The sequence below is a fragment of the Siniperca chuatsi genome, linkage group LG4 (genome assembly GCF_020085105.1).
Source record: "Siniperca chuatsi isolate FFG_IHB_CAS linkage group LG4, ASM2008510v1, whole genome shotgun sequence".
In the NCBI taxonomy this organism is placed as follows: Eukaryota; Metazoa; Chordata; class Actinopteri; order Centrarchiformes; family Sinipercidae; genus Siniperca; species Siniperca chuatsi.
Genome location: NC_058045.1, coordinates 26,736,232 through 26,756,643, shown reverse-complemented (window position 1 = coordinate 26,756,643; position 20,412 = coordinate 26,736,232). Strand labels below are relative to the sequence as shown.

At 38.5% G+C, this 20,412-nt stretch overlaps 2 protein-coding genes across 3 annotated transcripts in view; both read left to right on the top strand.

The window, feature by feature from the left end:
* Nucleotides 1–7,039: 7,039 nt before the first annotated feature.
* Nucleotides 7,040–18,603, top strand: ces3 (carboxylesterase 3). The gene is made up of 13 exons (XM_044192342.1): nucleotides 7,040–7,196; nucleotides 9,585–9,783; nucleotides 9,899–10,037; nucleotides 10,980–11,113; nucleotides 11,238–11,391; nucleotides 11,643–11,747; nucleotides 13,504–13,605; nucleotides 14,253–14,393; nucleotides 14,598–14,678; nucleotides 16,323–16,464; nucleotides 16,826–16,975; nucleotides 17,252–17,324; nucleotides 18,291–18,603. Exons 1-13 carry the CDS (start codon nucleotides 7,130–7,132, stop codon nucleotides 18,472–18,474), a joined length of 1,671 nt encoding a protein of 556 aa, XP_044048277.1. The 5' UTR covers nucleotides 7,040–7,129; the 3' UTR covers nucleotides 18,475–18,603.
* Nucleotides 18,604–19,352: 749 nt separating this feature from the next.
* kiaa0513 (KIAA0513 ortholog) overlaps nucleotides 19,353–20,412 on the top strand; it is a 30,341-nt gene continuing 29,281 nt past the window's right edge. For both annotated transcript variants that reach the window (XM_044192341.1, XM_044192340.1), the window contains exon 1: nucleotides 19,353–19,505. The gene's annotated coding sequence lies outside the window, so the exon portion shown is untranslated. The remainder of the gene's footprint in view (nucleotides 19,506–20,412) is intronic.

The window sequence follows — 20,412 nt, the reverse complement described above, 5'->3', positions numbered from 1 at the left end:
CTCCTATTGGTTCACACTTATTCCATGTTAAAGCAGGCGTTTTTTTTTTTATCTGTCAAAATAAAATAAAATGAAATCCATATTGTACTTCATATTTCAACGTTTTGATTATTCAGTAACTACAAAATCAATAATACATATTCTCATGGAAGTTAATTATGTATTCGGTATCTAACAGGCACTAAGAAATTATTCATTCAATATTCATTGTCAAATTTAATATTAATTGAAGTTGTTTTGTTTTATTCCTTTATGATATAGCTGTTCTGACAATCACCCTTTTGTTATGTTAAAAAATAAAATAATAAATATAACAAACAAAATTATTCAATTAGGAAAAATGTTTAATATGTCAGAACAGCTTCTAAGTTTTGTTTTGTGAAAAATCTTGTATTTCCAATTTTTTTGTTTGTATGTATGTTGTCATAAACTTTTCCATTTTCTACCTCAAATTAAGAAGGATAGCATTGTCTTCTATTGGGAGTTTAAGGAAATGATAAAGTTTTTGGCACTCATGAAACTCTCAAAAGCTTTGAGGTTTGTCCAAATGATAATTTTCTTGTAATTTACCTAAGCAGTGGATAACCCCAATTAACTTGATATTGTATATTATTCAAAATTCAGATTTTTATCAAGTGTGTAATGCATGGTATTGTTGAGTGCGTTCATTGTATTGTACTTTGATTCTTGTTTAAATGTGATACAGACATGAGATTAGCCAGGATTTCCTTTTGGGATGACGACAGGCTGCTATGGTTTCCTGCTTGGATGACTCAGATTATTTGAATTATTGAGAGTCTAAGGACACACATGTGAATGGATTTTTGTGTATAGAAAAAAATGTATTGAACTTGTTTTCAGTCACTAACATCAACACTATGAACAGCAGGGGAGGGGGGAATTAAGTGTTGAGTGTTCCCACTGTGATATTCTGTCATGATACTAATTAAGCTTTTTAATATCTTTATTTTTATATTGCAGGGACATGATACATTCATTGGGAAATGTATATTTAGCACTTATTTAGAAATGAAAGGTTTTACCTTTCTTTTCCAAAACTCATAAGGTGAGAAAGTCTGAAGATTGTTTTAAGGTCTGAATACCTCCATCACTTTTTAAAATAACAGATATAACAGTAGTTGCAGAGTAACAAACCACCACATCAGTGAACTATAATTCAGGTAACCCCCATTCATTGGTTCATGCCATAAAGTTTCATTCCATCCAGGAATTTGAACCAGCAGCCCCTGGGTCACACATTTGCTTTTCCAAATATGCTACCGCTTTTAACATGAACACAGAGAGGAGCTGGAGTTGGCTTCTTACCAGCTAAATTCACTGGTGCCATCTAGTGGCCATCTTTAAAGTCACGTGAGTACCTCAGAGAGCTTAGAGGGTTAAGAGCTGAAAAACACATGTGCTTTATGCTCTGTAGAGCTAAACGGTGCAGTAGCATGGAGATTTGCCATACTGACTGGGAGGAGATTCATCTTGTGAAGCTATATCTTACTGGGTTAAGTTAATGACAATAGCAACTACACACCCATGCATGAGAGGAAAACCCAACCTAAAGTTTGTTCCACCATGAGCCTCCAGAACTGCTTCAGTGCTCCCTGTCATAGATTCTTCAAGTGTGAGGAACTCTACTAGAGGGATGAACAGCATTCTTCCAAAAGATATTCCCTTATTTGGTGTTTGATGGAAAGGCGTGGAAAGCACTGTCTAACACGTCACTCCAAAATGACCATAGGTGTTGGGTTGAGATCTGGTGACTGTGGAGACCATAGCTGGGTATGACTTGGCGGTTAAAAGCCTTTCTCGTTTTGTGGTATGTTCTCCAGTGATATGTTACACAGTTTCCACTCTGAATGTAGTACATGCTTTTTCTGTCCAGCAGTGGATAATATTTTGGAGATTTGTGGCTTACTGGAAATTTTGGTCATTAATCAATTCTTGGTCATTTATTTTTATCTGGACTATTTTTAGCTGTCAGCTCATGAAGACAGACTGTGACCAGATTGTGTTTCATTAGCATGTGTATCTTTTGAAATATGATTGTTTTTATGTAATTTAGTCACATTGTGCAATATGTACAAAATAACATAAAATTGTTTGTAAGTGGAATAGTTATCTCCTGCTTATCCCTGCCAAGAATGACAGATATGAAAAGACAAAATGACCTTATTAGTGTTTGAATCATTTCTGTCTGCTTATCAAGGGCAACACAGCAAGAAACTTTAATTTTGAGAACATACACTTTTGTTGTTGCATGTGAAGTGACGCAGACTACAGCATAGACAGTTTGGAAATTCTAAGTAACTAAACAACAAGTAACTTGAAATAAATGTGTTGTTTTGTATCTGGACATTTTGTAAACATGAGCTGATGTAATGGTTATATGGTTTTACAATCTAACATTAACTAAGATCACATGTAACTGCTGCACCAACAGTGCAAAACACAATTGACTTTATTTATTGGGGCAGGAGCAATACTATAAAATCTGTTTCACCAGCTGTTTGTCTTTATATGGGAGTAATATTGGAGCATCTCTGTTTAACAAAGCGATAATATCTGGTTAGGCATCAGTCATTGGTCAGGTTCTAGAGGTGATGGTTGTTTAACATTGGTCTCCAGTGCCTGTCACCCCAAGAGTCAAGGGAGCAACCCCTGCCATTTTTGCTCTGAGTTCCATAGTGCCCTTTAAAAAAATTAATATAACCACGCCTTAAAGCAGTGGTTCCCAAGAAGTTTTAAGTGGTCACCAGATAATTTTATGGAATAAAATACACACATTTTTGTTTTAATGTTTTCTGATTTTTTCTCTAATTTGTGTTTTTTATTGTGAAATACTGCATGCTTTCACCTCTTCAGACTGCTAAAAATCTTTCAAATGCTCACAACTTCAGTCATGAGGCATCACAAGTAGCTATTACCTCACTTTAAGAGTCCACAAGCCAAAAAGATTGGGGGCAGGACACTTCCATGCATACATTTAGTCATACTAGTGGTGGGTCTCAAGGGATAGTAATAGAATTCAGGCCACTGCTATGGTCCACATGGAAATATGGGTGGATTGCCATAAAATCGGTCCAGACATTCATGTGTCCCAGAGGATGAATTGTAATAAGTTTGGTGATCCCCTGACTTTTCATCAGGTCAAAATTCTTATTTCCCCAATAATTTGGTGTATGACCAAATACCTGCAAAACTAATGAACTAATGACCCATCTGTACTCTGTGTTTAGTGCTAATTAGCAAATGTTAGAATGCCAACATGCTAAACTAAGATGGTGAACATGATAAACATTATACCTGCTAACAGCGTGTTAACATTGCCATTGTGAACATGCTGACAGTAGCATTTAGCTCAAAGCACCATAGAGCCGTTAGTGTAGCTGTAGACTCTGAAGACTGTCAACCGAAAGTCACAGCAAGTGTACCCAAGTGCCCCTCTGGTTGGCTCAAATGCCACTCTGTTAGGATAAAATTAACACTAAACATAACCCTAACCCTGTGTGTGGTACAGGTCCCTATTTTTTTTTCACCTCTTCCCCAAGAGAGTCTTTACGCAACTGCTCACATGTGCTGTATGCTTAGGGTGTATGCTAGGTTTCAGTGGTGCATCTTCTGAGCAAGTTGACTTAGTGACCAATGATGCTGCTGCATGCTTGATTAAGTGTTTTGTGTCATTTGTATGATCCTTCAGGGCTTCATAGGAGTGGCTCTGTGGCTTTAATAGACGTGTATTATGGAAGACATTTTGACTTAGCAGGAAAAGCACAGGTGTAGTCAATAACATTAATTAAAGATAGTTGCATTCCATTTAGGTGAGGCAGTTCCAGGGCCTAGTTTTGTGCATGATAGTCTTACTCGACACTTAATGGAACTGAGCCATCATTAATGTTATTAGTTACACCTGTGTTTTACCTGCTGTGACAAGTGTCTATTGATATCCATTGTACAAAATTCCTAGATGTCCCTTAACCAAACCACTGTTCTGCAACATGTTGCAGATAACCTTCTTATTAAAGCTAAGGTAGGTAATGTATTTCAGAAGCATTTTTTGTTATATTTGTTGAAATTCTCTTTATATCCCAACAGCAATCAATAAATCAAATGCTCTGAAAAAAAAAAATAATCCAGTATCTGTGGCTGTCGCAGGCCTATAACAAGCTCATCCAATCATTTCATTCGCGCACTCTGCACGTGCACTCGCGTGAAAATGTGTTTTGGGGGAGTGGCTAGGGAAGGAGACCTGAAGGCAGAGGGTGGGATTTTTTCAGTTGGATACTTTCAAAATCTAGCTGTCTTTTGTTAGTTTCTCCAACGCTACTTACCCTGGCTTTAAGCAGAATGCCTATGGCGTGAATCCCCCATGTAACAGAATGAGGTTGAATATTTACAACAACTTGGCCTTGCTGCTCCCACCTGAAGTTCACAGAGCTCACCATGTTTGTTTGGCCTGATGGAACACCTTGTTTCTCTACTGATTATAGAAAGGTAAACAGTATTGCCAAATCTGACCTCTGGGGTGGAAGACTGAATTGTCAGGCTATGACCTATTCACTGTTTCATCAAATTAGACTTGTCATAAATATTACTGGTTTTCTCTTCTCCCTCTGTGTGAATGGTGTGCTTGAGTTTTGCCTCTTGTGTGTATTTGTAGTCTGTCCTCTTTCCAGGTCACCATGGTGGAGACTAGGTTGTGTAGCTCAGGTCCTGTCTGTATGGCGGCACCTGGAAGTTGCCTGACATCCTCCTGAATCACATTCTTCATGTTTACAGTCTATCTATAATTTTGTCATCCTGATTTTCTATGTTGTAATTTTGCTATTTTATACACACAACATCTATTGCATGTCTATCCGTCATGGAAGAGGGATCCCTCCTCTCCCTTGCTCTTCCTGAGGTTTCTTCAATTTTTTTGGGAGATTTTCCTTATATGAATCGATGGTCTAAAGATAGAGGGTGTTGTATGCTGTACAGATTGCAAAGCCCCTTAAGCCAAATTTGTGATATTAGGCTATGTAAATAAAACTGACTTGACTTAATATGTGTCATAAAAATGCAGAGTAGTAATAGTAATTGTAGAGTAATGCAGTAGAGCACCATGTATTAATGCAGCAGCACTTAAAACAAGCCGATTCATAACATGGTCATTCATTACAGTTTGAATGGAAAGTGGCAGATGTTTGAAAATGGTAGAGGAAGATTTTCACAATGTACTACCAAAATCACAGCAACAGCAACACTAGCATCTACGTATGTGTGACCCTAAATGCTTTTGAAGAAGGATAAGACTTCTTCAAAAGCATTTATATCTTTACGTCAACAAATTCCATGAAAATACCAAAACCAATAAATATATATACTGTATCTTTACACGATATACTGTAGTATCGCAGCCACCTCCCCTGGCAGGAGTTGCCTCCTGCTCCTTATGTGAGGCAGTTGGCATAAAGTTGCTCTCTTCTGTCGCCATCCCATCATCCTAGGGCAGAGCCTTGTGGCTCAGACCTTTGCGACTTCATAGGGTTTTCAGCTGGGCATGCCCCCTCACTGGTGTTTCATCGATTGGCCCACGGCACATCAGAGGGGCTCGGCAGTGGAACCAGCATCCTGGAACCGCCCCCTCAGTCCCTCAGGCTTACTCACTACTTAGCTCTGCCCTCCCTCTCTTCTACCAGCCTGGTTGTGCCATTGCTCATTCCTCTTAAACCAGATCCAGATTTAAATTGTTATTTGTTTTAGGATTTATTGCTGAAACATCATTAAATTATGTCTGATTGGATCTGTTTTAAAGGGCTAAGCCAAAATTGTTCAAATTGACTGGATCAGGCGATTTTTACTGGTAACGGCTGTGCATGTAGGTGCAGCCTGTAGGCTAGCTCCTTCAAACTCCGCTACATATTTGTTTTTATCTGTGGGAAAGGAAGCCAGGGTTTGGATTAAAGAGCAGCGGACCTTGAGACAATCAACCCAGCCAGATCAACCAGATCAGACACCATGGCAGGTGTTGTGTAATCGCCCCGGGAGGAGAGAAAGAGCTGGGATAGGAGCCAAGCTGGCCCAGTTTGGACTTAAGGCTGCTCCTGGCTACTATCCAGTCTTGATGAAATGGGACTCAGGCTGGCCAAGCAACAGGAAATCTGAGATTGTTGTGCCCACATCTTTGCAGAGACCTGCTCCACCAACATTCCTGATCAAGCACTCAACTGGCGGACCATGTTCCAAGCTGAAGGAGTGCAAGACTCCAGCGGGATGAAGGGAGTGTTACACACATCGATGGTGCTTGGTGCTCCAGCGCAATCAAAGTGATGGACACTGTTTCCAGATGTCAAACATTTTATCTTGTTGCTGTTGTCTTGCATTTCCCCAGACCTAAATTCAAAAAATGCACTGAATTATTTCCTGGGTGTATATGTGCATGTATTAATGTAAATAAGTGTAGGATATATATATTGTATGTGTATAGCATGAAGGGACTACAAACTTAATTTTGTTGTACAATCTTATGTTGTATGATAAATTACCTTGTAACATGTACCTTGTATGTGTACTCCGCAATAACTGACAGAAGTGCATCAGCCTAATGCGAGCAGTTAATTTCCTATAGTCAGTTTCCATTCCACAGAAAATAAAATTCAATAGGATTTGTTCTAAACTTTTTATTCGCTTCAATCCAATCTTATTCAACACCTCGCAGCAGTAAGAGCTTGCAGCATTGAGCTGCAGTGGTCAAAGAGCAGGATTTTGTTATTTTTGACTCAACGGTCAGCGTTTTGCTTGTGGTGCATTGGAGGTTAAATCAATGAGATTCTACTATGTATGCTGAGCTGTGGTTGTGAAATAATGAGCTTGTTTGTAATGTGTGTGTGTGTGTGGGACGTTTGAAAGTGCATGTACTCACTTTCTGTTTTCATATATTCACAATTTAAAGTGTGTGTGTGTGTGTGTGTGTGTGTGTGTGTGTGTGTGTGTGTGTGTGTGTGTGTGTGTGTGTGTGTGTGTTTGTGTAGGAGGGGTGGTGCTAGAGGGCCAGTAAAGGGGGCAGAGAACTATTTCTCTGAAAGTACACTGTAATTCTTTCTGTACACTGTAAGTCTTTTCTTCAAGCTCGGACAGGATGAGAACAGCGCTGTTCATTGTTTATCTCTTTCCTGTGCTGACAGTGATAGCACAGGCAACACCGGGTAAGAAAACATTTCACTTGACCTCATATTAGGGCAGGACATTCTGATGCACCAGCCACTGTGATTGACAGATGTGTAGGTTCATTGAACAATTTTCTAATATCTTAGCAGCCCAAGGAATGTTAAGAACAATCTAACAAAAATAAATTCTGTAAGACAAAGCATGACCATATTGACATTTGGGTAAAAGAACCCCTGTTCACATTGTCAACTTTTCAGGAGCTACCAATAACAGCCTTGTTGTAGCTTGACCACTGTATGGGAGTTTTTTTAAAGGCATTTTGAAAGGGTTTCATAAAACAATAACTGGATTAAGGACTTTTCCAATCCCACCAAGTAATCCCTGGATTGACATTACAGTCTTGTTTTTGTTTGTTTGTTGTTGTTGTTTTTACAATTGCTTACACCCATGTTTCAATGCTAAGTTGACTTTTTTTTTCAATCCAGTGGTGGAAGAAGTATTCAGGTCCTTTAGTTTAGTTAATGTGGCAATACCACACTCTAAAAATACTCAGTTACAAGTAAAAGTCCTGCAAAGATTTTGCTCAAGTATAAGTACAGAAATATTAGTAGAAATAATGTACTTACAGTATCAAGACTAAAAGTACTTGTTATGCAGGAAAATGGCCCCTGTTAGTGTTATATCTTATCATATGTTATGTTATAGGACTACTGATGCATTCATGTGTAAGTATTTTACTGTTGTCGTTTGTCGAGGTGGAGCTAGTTTTATAAATTATAACAAACGTTTTATATGATGAACAAATGTTTTGAATTTAATATTGAAAAAAATGAAATTAAAATAACTAATAACACTAGCTGTTAAGCTAGCTAAGCAATACATGTAGTAAAAAGTAAAAAGATCAATATTTGCCACTGAAATATTGTGAAGTAAAAGTATAAAGTAGCATAAAATGGAAGTACTCAAGTTGAGGTACCAAAAATGTGTACTTAAGTGCAGTTCTTAAGTAATTGTATTTAGTTACTGTCCACCACTGTTTACTACTGCTAATACTTTGTCACTTTTAACACAATTACCTAAAATCACTAACAACAGGGAGCATAACAATATGTACTGCGTCACCATTATCTTAGACGTACAGTATCTTTTCAGTTTTCTTGCATAAACCAACATTCCACAACAAAACAAGAATGACATGTATGGAATGTGCTACCTCACAGTATATGTCACTGTCAGAAATGCTTCAACTTGCTTTGCAATATTTTTGACAGTTTTTGCATGGAATATTTCCAAAATGTAACTAAGTAAACACATTTTTTTAATGTACAATATACATACAGTATATGTAGAGGATAGCTGCCAATTTATACACTAGACATACAGCAATGCTAGCCAAATGGAAATGGACTGCATTTATATAGCACCTTTATCCGAAGCACTTAGAATTTTCTATTGACTTCTATTGTCTTCTGTATTTGGACACAAGTTGTTATCCATATGACACCACTTCATGACACACATAGACTGCTGCTGAACTGACTGTTTGAAGAGTTTTGTGAAGTGAAGTCAATATTGAAAAATTAGTTTAACTAATTTAATCAAACTGCAACTTTGGAAGGTCACTGGCAATTAAACTTCATAAACAGACAGCAAAATGTGTTTTTAGTATGTATACTGACTGTTTTAAGTATATTTTATTTTGTCACATTTTTTTGTGTGAACACACTCAAAACAGCTTTAGAATTTATAATGATATCACATAAAGCACACCTCTGGTTGGTAATGGAAGTCCACATGGGAAATGCAGTTCACAACAAGTGTTGTTTCCAAGGTCACAATGCATGGGAAACGCCACTAACACACCATATCACAATAATGGAGTTACATATTAGAAGAAAATAAAAAGGAATTAAATATTGCACACACCCATAACATAATGCTCATATCAAAATCACACATCCCGTCAAGGCTCTCAGGCAGCCATTGGCTTTTCCATTCATTTTAGCACACTAACTGTACAAAAACCAACTTGCAGAGACTTGAAACTTGACTGAGTTAGGTAACCAGTCTGCGTCAACATGTCTGAATCCACTTTTCATTTCTAAAAGTTATTGTCAAATAGTAATACAGTGCAGACTTTTCAAATCAGTCTACACTTACATTATTACCACATTATTATACAACAATAGCATAACTTTGACATTAATCAAAGCAGACATGATGTTCACTGTGATGGATTACCTAATTCAAGTAAGTCTCTGCAAGATAACTTTGACATTCAACACATTAAAAAAATAATGGTAATCAAGGTATAGCATGCCTTGGAAAATGGCTGGCAGAAATGTGAAATATACATTAATTGTAACCTTGCAAAAACACCGGTATGGTCTTTTAAGATACAAAACATACACTTGTATCTTGAGCAGGGAGCATCGACCTTGTGGTCTCGCTGAAAAATGGCCAAATCAGAGGGGAATACGTAACGGTGAAAGGCACAGAGAGGAGGGTGAAGCAATATCTGGGAATCCCCTTTGCCCGGCCCCCTGTGGGGCCCCTCCGCTTGGCTGCTCCCCAGGATATAGAGCCGTGGGAGGGGGAGAGAGACGGCACACACCAGCCCCCCATGTAAGACTGGGTGACCACTGAATCACCAAAGGGCACAGAACATGACAAAATTAAAGTAACAGTTTTTCTCTCTGGATTGACATACTTCTTCCTCTTCTCTCTCTTTCTGTCTCAGGTGTATCCAGGATCCAGAAATAGTTGTGAATGTTTCTAGGACCATGTCAATGCAATACACCCCAACAGAGCTTTCAGAGGACTGTCTGTATCTGAACGTATACACTCCAGCTGAGGCAACAAAAGGGGAGAAACTGCCGGTGGGTTAGACACAGCGTGTACATACAGTCTCCTTACAGTGTAAATGCAATCCAATAGAACAGCCCTGAATTAAACCCTAACTTTGTGAAGGGGGGGACTAATGTATGATGTTGTTGTACTGGACTGAATTCTAATGTAAGGTGTTTATGTTATTTTGTTCACACCCTGTCTCTATGCTGAAGTATAGAGCTGTTCATTGTGTGATGCCAAATGTCAAATGGGTTGGCTGCTCATTAACTTTGTTCAAACAGTGTCTTCGTGGCAACACAGAGTTGGTAGATGGTATTGATTAGGTTATTTCAGCTTGTTAGCTTGTTAGCTTGCTTTGTGGATGTAAAGATGTGATGTCTGTTCATTAGTCAAATTAACATATCGACTGTCTGCTTATCTTCTATGACTGATGATTCTGCTTACTACTTTACATGATTTTATTGTGCTACATTAGCATTAGTGACAGTTGCGTCCAGTTACCTAACGCTATAGTTCCCTTAAACAATGTTATAATGTTATAACAAAAATACGTGTCGCGTCAGGTGTGGCATCATCTTCACTCAACCCTGCACTGATACGCCACACGTGCTACATTACATGTAACTGAAATGTTCTACTTTCTCAGTGTGAGGTGTAGTGTCAGATTCACCACCACTGACCACTGTAGCTTCACTCAACACCACACCTGCTCTTTCACATGACTAAGTACATTTTGTTACGTGAGGCGTAGGTGTGGCGCAGGCGATCATGTTAACGTCACACCTAAATGAAACACACATCGCCTACGCCACGTGCATGACGCATGTAACCACTGAATGGAAATTGTAGGTGTAGTGTCAGATTGGTCAGATGGCAGAGATGAATATTGTTAAGTTCCACCCCTCATAACTTTCTGTGTGGAGACTAGGTCAGCTGTGAACAGCAGGCTCCTGTGTTGTGTTGTGTGTCAGGTGATGGTGTGGATCCATGGAGGAGGTCTATCAATGGGTGCAGCATCTCAGTATGATGGCGCTCCACTGGCTGCTTATGAAAACATAGTGATGGTTATTATCCAGTATCGCCTTGGCATTCTGGGATTCCTGAGGTAAGGAACTGTGTTGCTCATCACATTTCTGTCACAGGTTTCAAATAAAGAAATAAACTGAAAACATCCACAGCATCTCAGAGAATGTTTTTCCAGACATGTCTTGATGTTTCCTGTTCCAAAGTACTGGAGACGAACATGCTCAGGGCAACTGGGGTTTCTTGGATCAGCTGGCGGCCCTGAGATGGGTGCAGGAAAATATTGAGGCCTTTGGTGGCAATCCACAAACCGTCACAGTCGCTGGAGAATCTGCAGGAGGCATCAGTGCATCCATACTGGTAGAGAAAACTAATCACTGGAAGAAAGAAAACATGTTAAGCACCAAACCGAACCAGCATGTGTTGATAGTGAAATGACAGGAACATGATTTCAAACACACATTCACACATGTTTAACACGTTTTACTGACCCAAATGTGAGAACCTCAGTGCTAATGATGTTTGGAATTTATGTTTGAGTGCATCTTGAATTTATTATTTATCATGTCCATTTGTCAATTGATTGCATATGTTTCTTTCCTTATGAACAGACTCTGTCTCCTCAAGCAAAAGGACTGTTTCAAAGGGCAATTTTTCAAAGTGGAGTAGCAACGCTTGGGACCTACACTACAAGCCATCCTTTGGGTCATGCCAAGGTACTGTAGTATGTAAACTGAGTAGATTAGCATGAATTCTTAAAAATATCTATCAAACACATGCTTATTGTTTTGAACATGTATTTGTTCAGCTGCATTAATTTATTTATTTGGCCACTTGAGGAATTAAGACAAAAACACCACAATGACATATTATCACCTCATAAAGTTGTTATGGCGAAGATTAAGTTCTTTATATGTCATATGCCCAACAATTATAGTGAAGCAGTCATTGCCAGTGCAATTCTTGTTCTCGTGCTCCCTCCAACACTGCAAAAGTAAAATAAGAAAAAGAGAATCAAAGACTAGATCTAAGATCCGAGTGTGTGTATATATATATATATGTATATATACATATTTAATATGTTAGTAAACAGTTGTCTGTTTACACATCCAGCAGACAAACATTAGAATCCCATTGGAGTCGTGTTTGTGTCCACCTGATGAATTGAAGTCCAATGTTCACTCTCCTTTTAGCTCTGTTTTGGTTGCCACCAACTCCAGAGAAAAATATCTGGCTCTTTCGCTGCTAAATGCTCCACTGTGTTCACCGGCTAGTTGCTTACTTGCTGGAAAAGAGGTTGATGAGAGTGGAGTTCCATGCCAGAAAACCAAAATAATAGCCCAAAACAGACTGAAAAGCTCCATAGAGCTGAAAGGAACTGCAGAGTTGGGTGATAATTCTCTGTGGAGAATGAGTGACCCCATTTACATTACACATAGCCATTTGATCTACTGTTAATATAAATTTTCATTAGCGCAGCTTCAAAGTAATCTGTAGCCCCTTTCACATACGCACAGGAGCCAGAGCAGATTCGCTTTGGCACTTTCCCAGCTCAGGAGCTAGAAGGATTTTTGTTAGTTTTCCACCAACTTTGCAGAGTAAAACACACAAAAAGTTATGCCATTGTTTCACATCATGGTTTCACTTGGAGTGAATAAGCCAATTACAAAGGCATAAGGTACAGCATGTAAATCCAATCAAAAAAACATCATTTGGTCTCAGGAGCCAGACAGCAAGTGCCATGCACTGCCTGTCATGTGTGAACAGACTTTAATATAGATTTCTCCATATAGGAAATGTGTTTCACTGATGAAAACACACTACCTTACTTGATTAATTGAAACAGAAATGTTCTGGTTTCTATGTGTAAAAAGGGTTATGAATTATCAACCTGTACTGGAAAGAACAATATCAACAGGTTTAGCTTACTGCAGCCTGAAACTTAATACTCATTTAACATTTTTCCAGTAGATAGGAGTAAGCAAGCTAATTAGAGCATAGATCCAGCAGAAACACTAGCAAGGCAAATACGCTAAATACTGTAATAAGAATACATTACATTTATTTAGCTGACGCCTTTATCCAAAGCGACTTACAATAAATGCATTTCAACCATGTGGATACAATCCAAAAATGTTAAGAATCATGCAAGTACATCAACTTCATCAAATATGCTGAACCGCTTGAAGTGCTACATTTAGAAACAAACAGAATGCTGCTTTGACATTTGACTTTTTGGTTTGAGTTCTTTTTGGTTTCTTGCTTGTAGCACTGTTCCTATCACTGAACACAACTATCAAACCCCCGTAGATACGGGATATTGTGGCTCTTTTGTGCAGTGGACAAAAACACAAGTGCATTTTTATAGCAACTTTCATGTCTACCAGAGTAAAATATGTAAGGATTAGTTATGTATCAGGATACATTTACTTTGGTATTTGTGATTTTCATTAATCTCTTCCTTACACCTAGATTGTTGCCAACCTTACTGGATGTGACCGCAGCAGCACGGAGGAACTGGTGCAGTGTATGAGGGGAAAAAGCAAAGATGAGCTAGTTGATGCGACTAAAAAGGTAAACGGTCTTGTGAGGATATACAAGCAGATGTTATACTCTAGATGTACTGTATTTACTCTTAAAGGTAGGGTATGCGATTCCGGGGGAAGATCCAGTACCATGACAAATACCATGATTTAGAGCGAACAACGACACAGCAAGTAATGGAACTAACGTTAGTTAGGTTGTGGGTTAACAAACTGTCCCCACATCAAATCTAACCACAATTAGGAGGTGAAAACTTTCTAATTTTACAAAGTTTCTGTATGTGTTTCCAGATGGAAGAACACTGGATTAACCTAGACCAAAAAAATAAAACGTGGATTACTGTAACCCAGACAACAAATCTACAGTTATTCAACCTAATTATGTAAAGAAACCTGCTGTCAATTTGATTTGGTTCTGCCGTTCATACTTGCATATCAGAATTACAGAGGGTGAACAAACTAATAGAAACCTCACCCAAAGGGGAATTTAAATTTTGTCCAGGTTCAGCGTAAAGATCCTGATCAGAATTTCAAGTGTCAGGCCTAACTGTAGCCACAAGATGGCAGCCTGTGAACACCCTTGGCTGGTAAAAACCCATTGAAAGTTTGGGTTCCCGTCATTCACTCGGCCAAAGTTGCACTGACATTCAGTAACAGTAAGTTCTGTCTTGTGTTTAGATGAAAATGTACCTGGGAGCAGTGGTGGATGGTGTGTTTCTGACTGATACAGCAGAGGAACTTCTCAAGAGGAAAGAAGTGCTGAAGGTTCCAGTGATGATGGGAATAACCAACCATGAGTTTGGATGGATCCTGCCTCAGGTCACACACTTCTCAATGCTTTCAGTCCAAATATTCAGACGTAATATACTTTACCCAGCCTCTGTAACATTTCCATTATTTATCTATGTCAGTGTCACTTCAGATCACTCTTTTCTGAAAGTTACTGACGTGGTTTTCTTCATGTTTAAGGATTTGCACTTCATCTTTAACTCATTTTGAAACCTTTTTTTCTGTTGATCGCAGAGCTTTGCCCCTCCTGGCTGGGAGAACGGTATGAACAGAGCGTCTGTGCTGGCAGTGGTGAACATGTTCAACCCTACAGGGGTGAGCTCCATGATAGCTATTGCTTCTTGTTGATGATAATGATGATATTGATTGATTGTTTGTTTGATTGATTCTAATTGAAGTCAGAAAGTGTTTTTAATATGTATTTTATATGACAATTAAAAATTTTATTTGATTGTTTAATTTTACAGTTTATTTTACTTTATTTAATTCAAAGTTTTATTATTATTACTATGATCTATCGTTTGACTATTTTTTGCCCCCCCCCAAAAAATATTTACTAAACCTATTCATTCCGAACCTGATGGTCAATAACAACAATTGAATGCAATTTTAAATATTTAATTCATCCCTCATGGGGTCATTTGAGGCAAGCGAGTTTGCGAACACAAATACACATAAACAAGTTATTCACACACACATAAAAACAGTCCAAAAATAGATTAATGGCAGTGGCCAATCCATTGCTGAATATCAGTGTCCAATACTGCAAAGAAACATTACTTTTACTACTTATACTTTGGCTGATCTTATGGAATAAAACCTTCAATTTGTTTTTCCTGCAAGCATTTTAAAACACATTACTGATGGCATTAGCTTAAAGAATAAAAGTACTCTTTTTGGAATATTAATTTGTGTCTGAAAGTTCAATTACCTAGTCAAAAATTATTCTCCGTCTCCCTCATTGAAAAATCCAGAATCTATGACTATGCAATTATTGTTTATTTCCAAAATTTAATACTAAACACAAACTGTCTCCTACTTCACTGAAAGACATGCTCAGTGTATGTGCACTGAAGGTTTCAAGTTTCCACTCTGCATATTGAACCATGATTGGCTTCCGAACCAGTTGTGATGTCACATAGTCCTGCTTGTGCTTGTACATGTGTTAAAGCGAGATTTAAGGAGAGCAGAGAAATGTTCCCCCTTCAACAGATGAATGTGAAAACAGTCTTCTAGTGTCAAACTCTGCACCTGCTTCATTCTGCACAATGAAGCTCAAACATTCCAGTGAAGTAACAATAAACAAAACACACATTTTTGAGTGCTGGGAGACTTTAAAGAAGTCATAAAAGACGTGTGGGGTCAGGGATAATCACATTTATACCATACTTGTAGTTGTTGGAAGCCTGTCAATATGTTTTGGTGAAATGATCATTTCTTTTGTTTTGATACATTTCAATCTAAAAATGATCTATTAAAAGGGTATACATCGTATAAATTCTGGTGAAGGTCTTCCCGTAGACAACCACTCGTGTACAGAAAATTGTACAATAAACACTCAAATGATTTATTTTAATATTTAGGCAAAATATTAAAATCTGTTTCAATACAATTAGCATTATATTATCGTATTATCTTATTAAATTGACAGGAAAGCAGCACAATGATTTTTGACCTACAAGGTCGGCGTCAGGCAAACACATTGATCACATATTGATCATATCACATGTGAACAATATTGACACAATTTTTAATAAAATAGTAAAGGGGTCAGACCCATTTTCCAGCTGCAACACTGTTCTACAAATGATAAGAGGTCATGAAAAAGGCCAACTAGGTATTCACTAGGTAATGGAACTTTGTTTTTGGAAAAACCATATCAGACACAAATTAATATTCCTGAAAAACAGCACTACATAACAGGGAAATCTGATGGTCCGAACTTCCTCCCTGTTCCAGGCGTCCTCTGCCAATAGCCTCATCGCAGACGAATACCTGAAAGATGCTAAAACACCAGAGGAGATCAGAGACGGATTCACTGAAATCATGGGAGACCTGCTGATGACGCTGCCTGTCGTCAAGGTGGCCGGATACCACTCAGGTCAGAAGGGGCAAGGCATAAAAAGAGCTTCTTGACAGATCTGTAAATAAATGGAAACAAATGTGACTTGTTTGTGTCACATGCAGGGGACTAATTGATGAAAGGTCTGTGTAGGAGGACATTCTGTCAATCTTGGTGCAATTTGCTGGTACTGATTATAGATTACTTGATGCTCCTTTAATCTCATGTCAACCTGATATAAGGAAAGCGCCACCTCATAGAGTTCATACATCACCCAGCTGTGAACAACATTCATTACCTGCAAGGATTAGCTCATTGCTCTTGATCTTTGATCTTCATCTCAGCCAAAGCATACATACGCCTCTTGTCTTTTCTCCCCTTGGTGTATTTGGTGTTGTAGATGCGGGTGTTCCAGTTTACATGTATGAGTTTGTGTACCGTGCTGAGATACACAAACACACCAGACCCAGCTTCGTGAAAGCAGATCATGCAGATGATGTCGGCTTCATGTTTGGTGGATGTTTCTGGAATGGACATATAAAAATAATAGGTAGGTTATATGTAATATGTTACTCATTATATATATTTACATATAAGATGGGCTCTCCTACTCCCCTCTTTTCTCATTACATACATGTGGGTGCCAAGTAATATGAACTGAAAATCAGGCATGGCCGCTTCATGCCCAAGTCCTGGGACTTGATGGAATAAATGAAGGAATGAAGACCATATGGCTACAACACAAAACACTGAAGTCACTTCAGATCATGGTTAATGGGTATCAGTATTTGATTTTGTGATTAAACTCCTCCTGTCCCATCTTCAGGCAACATTTCCATGGAGGATGACAGACTTTGTAGGACCATGATGGCATACTGGGCCAGCTTTGCCCGTACTGGGTGAGTAAGCACTGAGAACAACAATATCATTAAAGCTGCACTAATCAAAATTTTTATATTAACAACTGAAAAAAAGACTAAAGGAATATGAAAGGGGTCACTTACAGGGACGAACCCACAGAGAATTATCACCTGAATGCAGTTCCCCTCAGCTCTGCGGAGCTTTTTAGCATCTTTCAGCTCATTGTTTTGGTTTTATGGCCACAACTTTACTGTTTGGTTCAGTCTCACCGCTTTAATCATTAGTATTCAAAATGAATGCTAATGTTACTCAGTGTCTGCTGGATGTGCAAACAGGCAATTGTTGGCTAACATGTTCACCATATCAACTTTATAAGGTGATGTGTCAGTTAAGTCAATTAATGCAGCTTTAAATGAAGTCTTATTAAATGATGCTGCATAATTGAAAGTTGATACTTACTAGTACAGTAACATGTTGAAAGGTCAGGCTTTGAAAACACTATACTGTGACACAGCAGAGCAAGATGGCAATATTTAGCAGAATGTGCATATATGTATAAATCCAGTATATCCAAACTGGGTTGTTGCAGCAGCAAATATTCACTGGATACAATCAAATAATTGATGAATTGATACAATTTAAGAAAAAAAACTGTAGGCCGAATCAAAAGTGTTAAATGCAGTATATGCTTTACATTATGTGTACCACGTGTGAAGTTTCAAGCATGCAGAGACAAAGAAATTAACATATTTATATGAACATATGGAGTAAAGAAATTAGCATTTTCAATTTATGTAACAAATAAAAGTAGATAAGGTGCAAAATGAGCATTCTATTCATAATACCAGGCTATAAGGCAGTTGCTTTAGACAAAAAAATGTATAAAGGTGTACAGACATTCATTCTAAAGGCTGACCATACGAAATCAGTAGAAAACATACAGTATATGTAGTATAGTATATGACCCTAATGTCTGTAGCTGGCATGTTTGAATATCTCCTCAGCTCTCCCAACGGTCCTAGTCTGGTCAGCTGGCCTCAGTATGACAGGCAGAAGCAGGAGTACATGGAGCTGGGCCTGACGCAGACGGTGAGACAGAAACTGAAGAAGGACAGGGTCCAGTTTGCTACCGTCACCCTCCCTCAGAAGCTGGAACAGTTAGCAGCAGCAGTCAAACCTGGAAACTGATCTCTGCAAGCTGTCATATTGTTTGTGTAGTTTGAGAGTATAAAGCCTTCTCACCAAAACTAACTGGTATAATGTTAATTACTGCCTAGACCCCATTATTAAAATTGATTTACTGGGCTTCTTTTCCAAGTCTTTGAATTCAATGTGTCTTTTTTTGACAAGTATTTGTGATGGTACCCTGATCATGTGAGTGAGAGTGACATTCCCATAAATTTGGAAATTAAAATGATTTACCATAAATAAATATAAATTTAATGCATCATGTAAAATATTCAAAAGATGTGCAAACTGGCTGGTTAAAATTCACCAGAAATATAGGCTAGTAGGCTAATACATCATGTGCCAAGGAATACCGTTATATCTGGGCTTGCCCCACATCCAGTTAATGTAGACGAGAGCCAAGCACATTTTCGACCAGAGCACTTTAAAAAATAAAACATTTATTCTGCAACAAAGCAACGTTGAGTAATGTACACTGAGACTATAATATGTGATTTCCTTTTCAAAATAGGCCATTTGACGAGAACACCAACAAGCCTCATCTAATCTCCGGTCGTTTTGTTGTTTTGCTGAGTGAAATATTCCAGCCTTTTAAGATTAAATAATTGTATGACACATATTCAAGGAATCCATCAGGTTATGTGAGTGGAGGGAATTAATTAAAAAAACCTAGTTAACCCTTCCTCAAAATAGAATTTTCCTTAAACTGTTGTTACTCGAGGTCCAGATTTAGCCATCATTATGTTATTGTTGTATAGGAAATATCCGGTAATGTTAGTAATCTCTATAAACAGATATCTGCATAAATCGTCGTCGATGGGATACTCTGCTGACCTTACTCAGCACCACGGCTGTTCGGTCGCGCTCATTGGCTGTGCTGCTTCTTGACGTCACAGCCGCGAAGCCGCACGTTCTTCTCTGTCTGCGCTTGCGCCGTTCTGGTGTCAAGACCACAGACTCGAGCAAAATCTACGACTCACGAGCAGCAGTGAGGAGCCTCCCTCTTCCCCTGTCAGCACGGGACATTTCATGTACGTACAGCCGTTACTTATGTTGTCGTTTCATGAAATATCAATGAACACATTCATTGACTCCATTACGACTTGTAAACGGCATTGTATTTCAGTTTATGTGAAAGGTTCTGGGGTCAAAGCGGAGGGCTAATTGTCCTTCTCTCGTGATGTTTTGGCCTTAATCGTTCAGTTCGAGTTGTTTTGATGTGTATTTGGCTGCACTTGCAGATCCACCTCCATGACTGACGTGTGGTATCCCGGTTTGCCTGAAAATGCCAGCGATTAACGTTACAGGAAACGTCAGCCTTTTGCTGTGTTTATTCAGTGCTGCTTCCTATCTCAGCTGTTAAGTGCGCCCCGTCCAGCAACTGGAAGTCATTTGTCAGCATTTGTGTTAAATGATAAGCTATGTTCTGCCCTATGGGAGTCCAAGCACCTGTTTCTTTCATATGTTTTTAACTCTTCATATCTTAATTCATTCAAGACAGATTCTGGTTGTCCACTATGGAGACATCGTAAACCAAACTTCATTCAGTAAGGTTGCAATATAAGGTGACCTTTCTTATTGACAAAGAAATAGGCTATACCAAGTGAAATATGACACAAAGCGTTTTGTTCATTGTACCGGGACACATTTATATTCGGCAAATGTATCAGCCACCAAGCGCATTGTTTTTGTCGGAAATTTCAACTTTTCTAATTCGTCCACATGTAAGTTCAACAAGCTTCTTAAGTTGTGTCGAAGGATATTAATATTTTACAACAGAAGTGCGTCTTTATAGTACTGCTACGTATGTCACATTGGAGAATACCTCCTCTTGATTTGCAACGACAGTCAAGTCATGGTTTATCAGCTAAGCACGCTTGCTGATAAGCAGTGCATTATAAAATTACCAGATTTTTGAATGGAGTCTGGCGTGGCGTT

Excerpts from the sequence above, each read along its gene's own strand:
- ces3 (XM_044192342.1), top strand. The coding sequence starts at position 7,130 with ATGAGAACAGCGCTGTTCATTGTTTATCTCTTTCCTGTGCTGACAGTG. Across the intron at positions 7,197-9,584 it reads GATAGCACAGGCAACACCGG|GGAGCATCGACCTTGTGGTC; the intron begins GTAAGAAAACAT and ends TATCTTGAGCAG. Across the intron at positions 13,606-14,252 it reads TAGTTGATGCGACTAAAAAG|ATGAAAATGTACCTGGGAGC; the intron begins GTAAACGGTCTT and ends TCTTGTGTTTAG.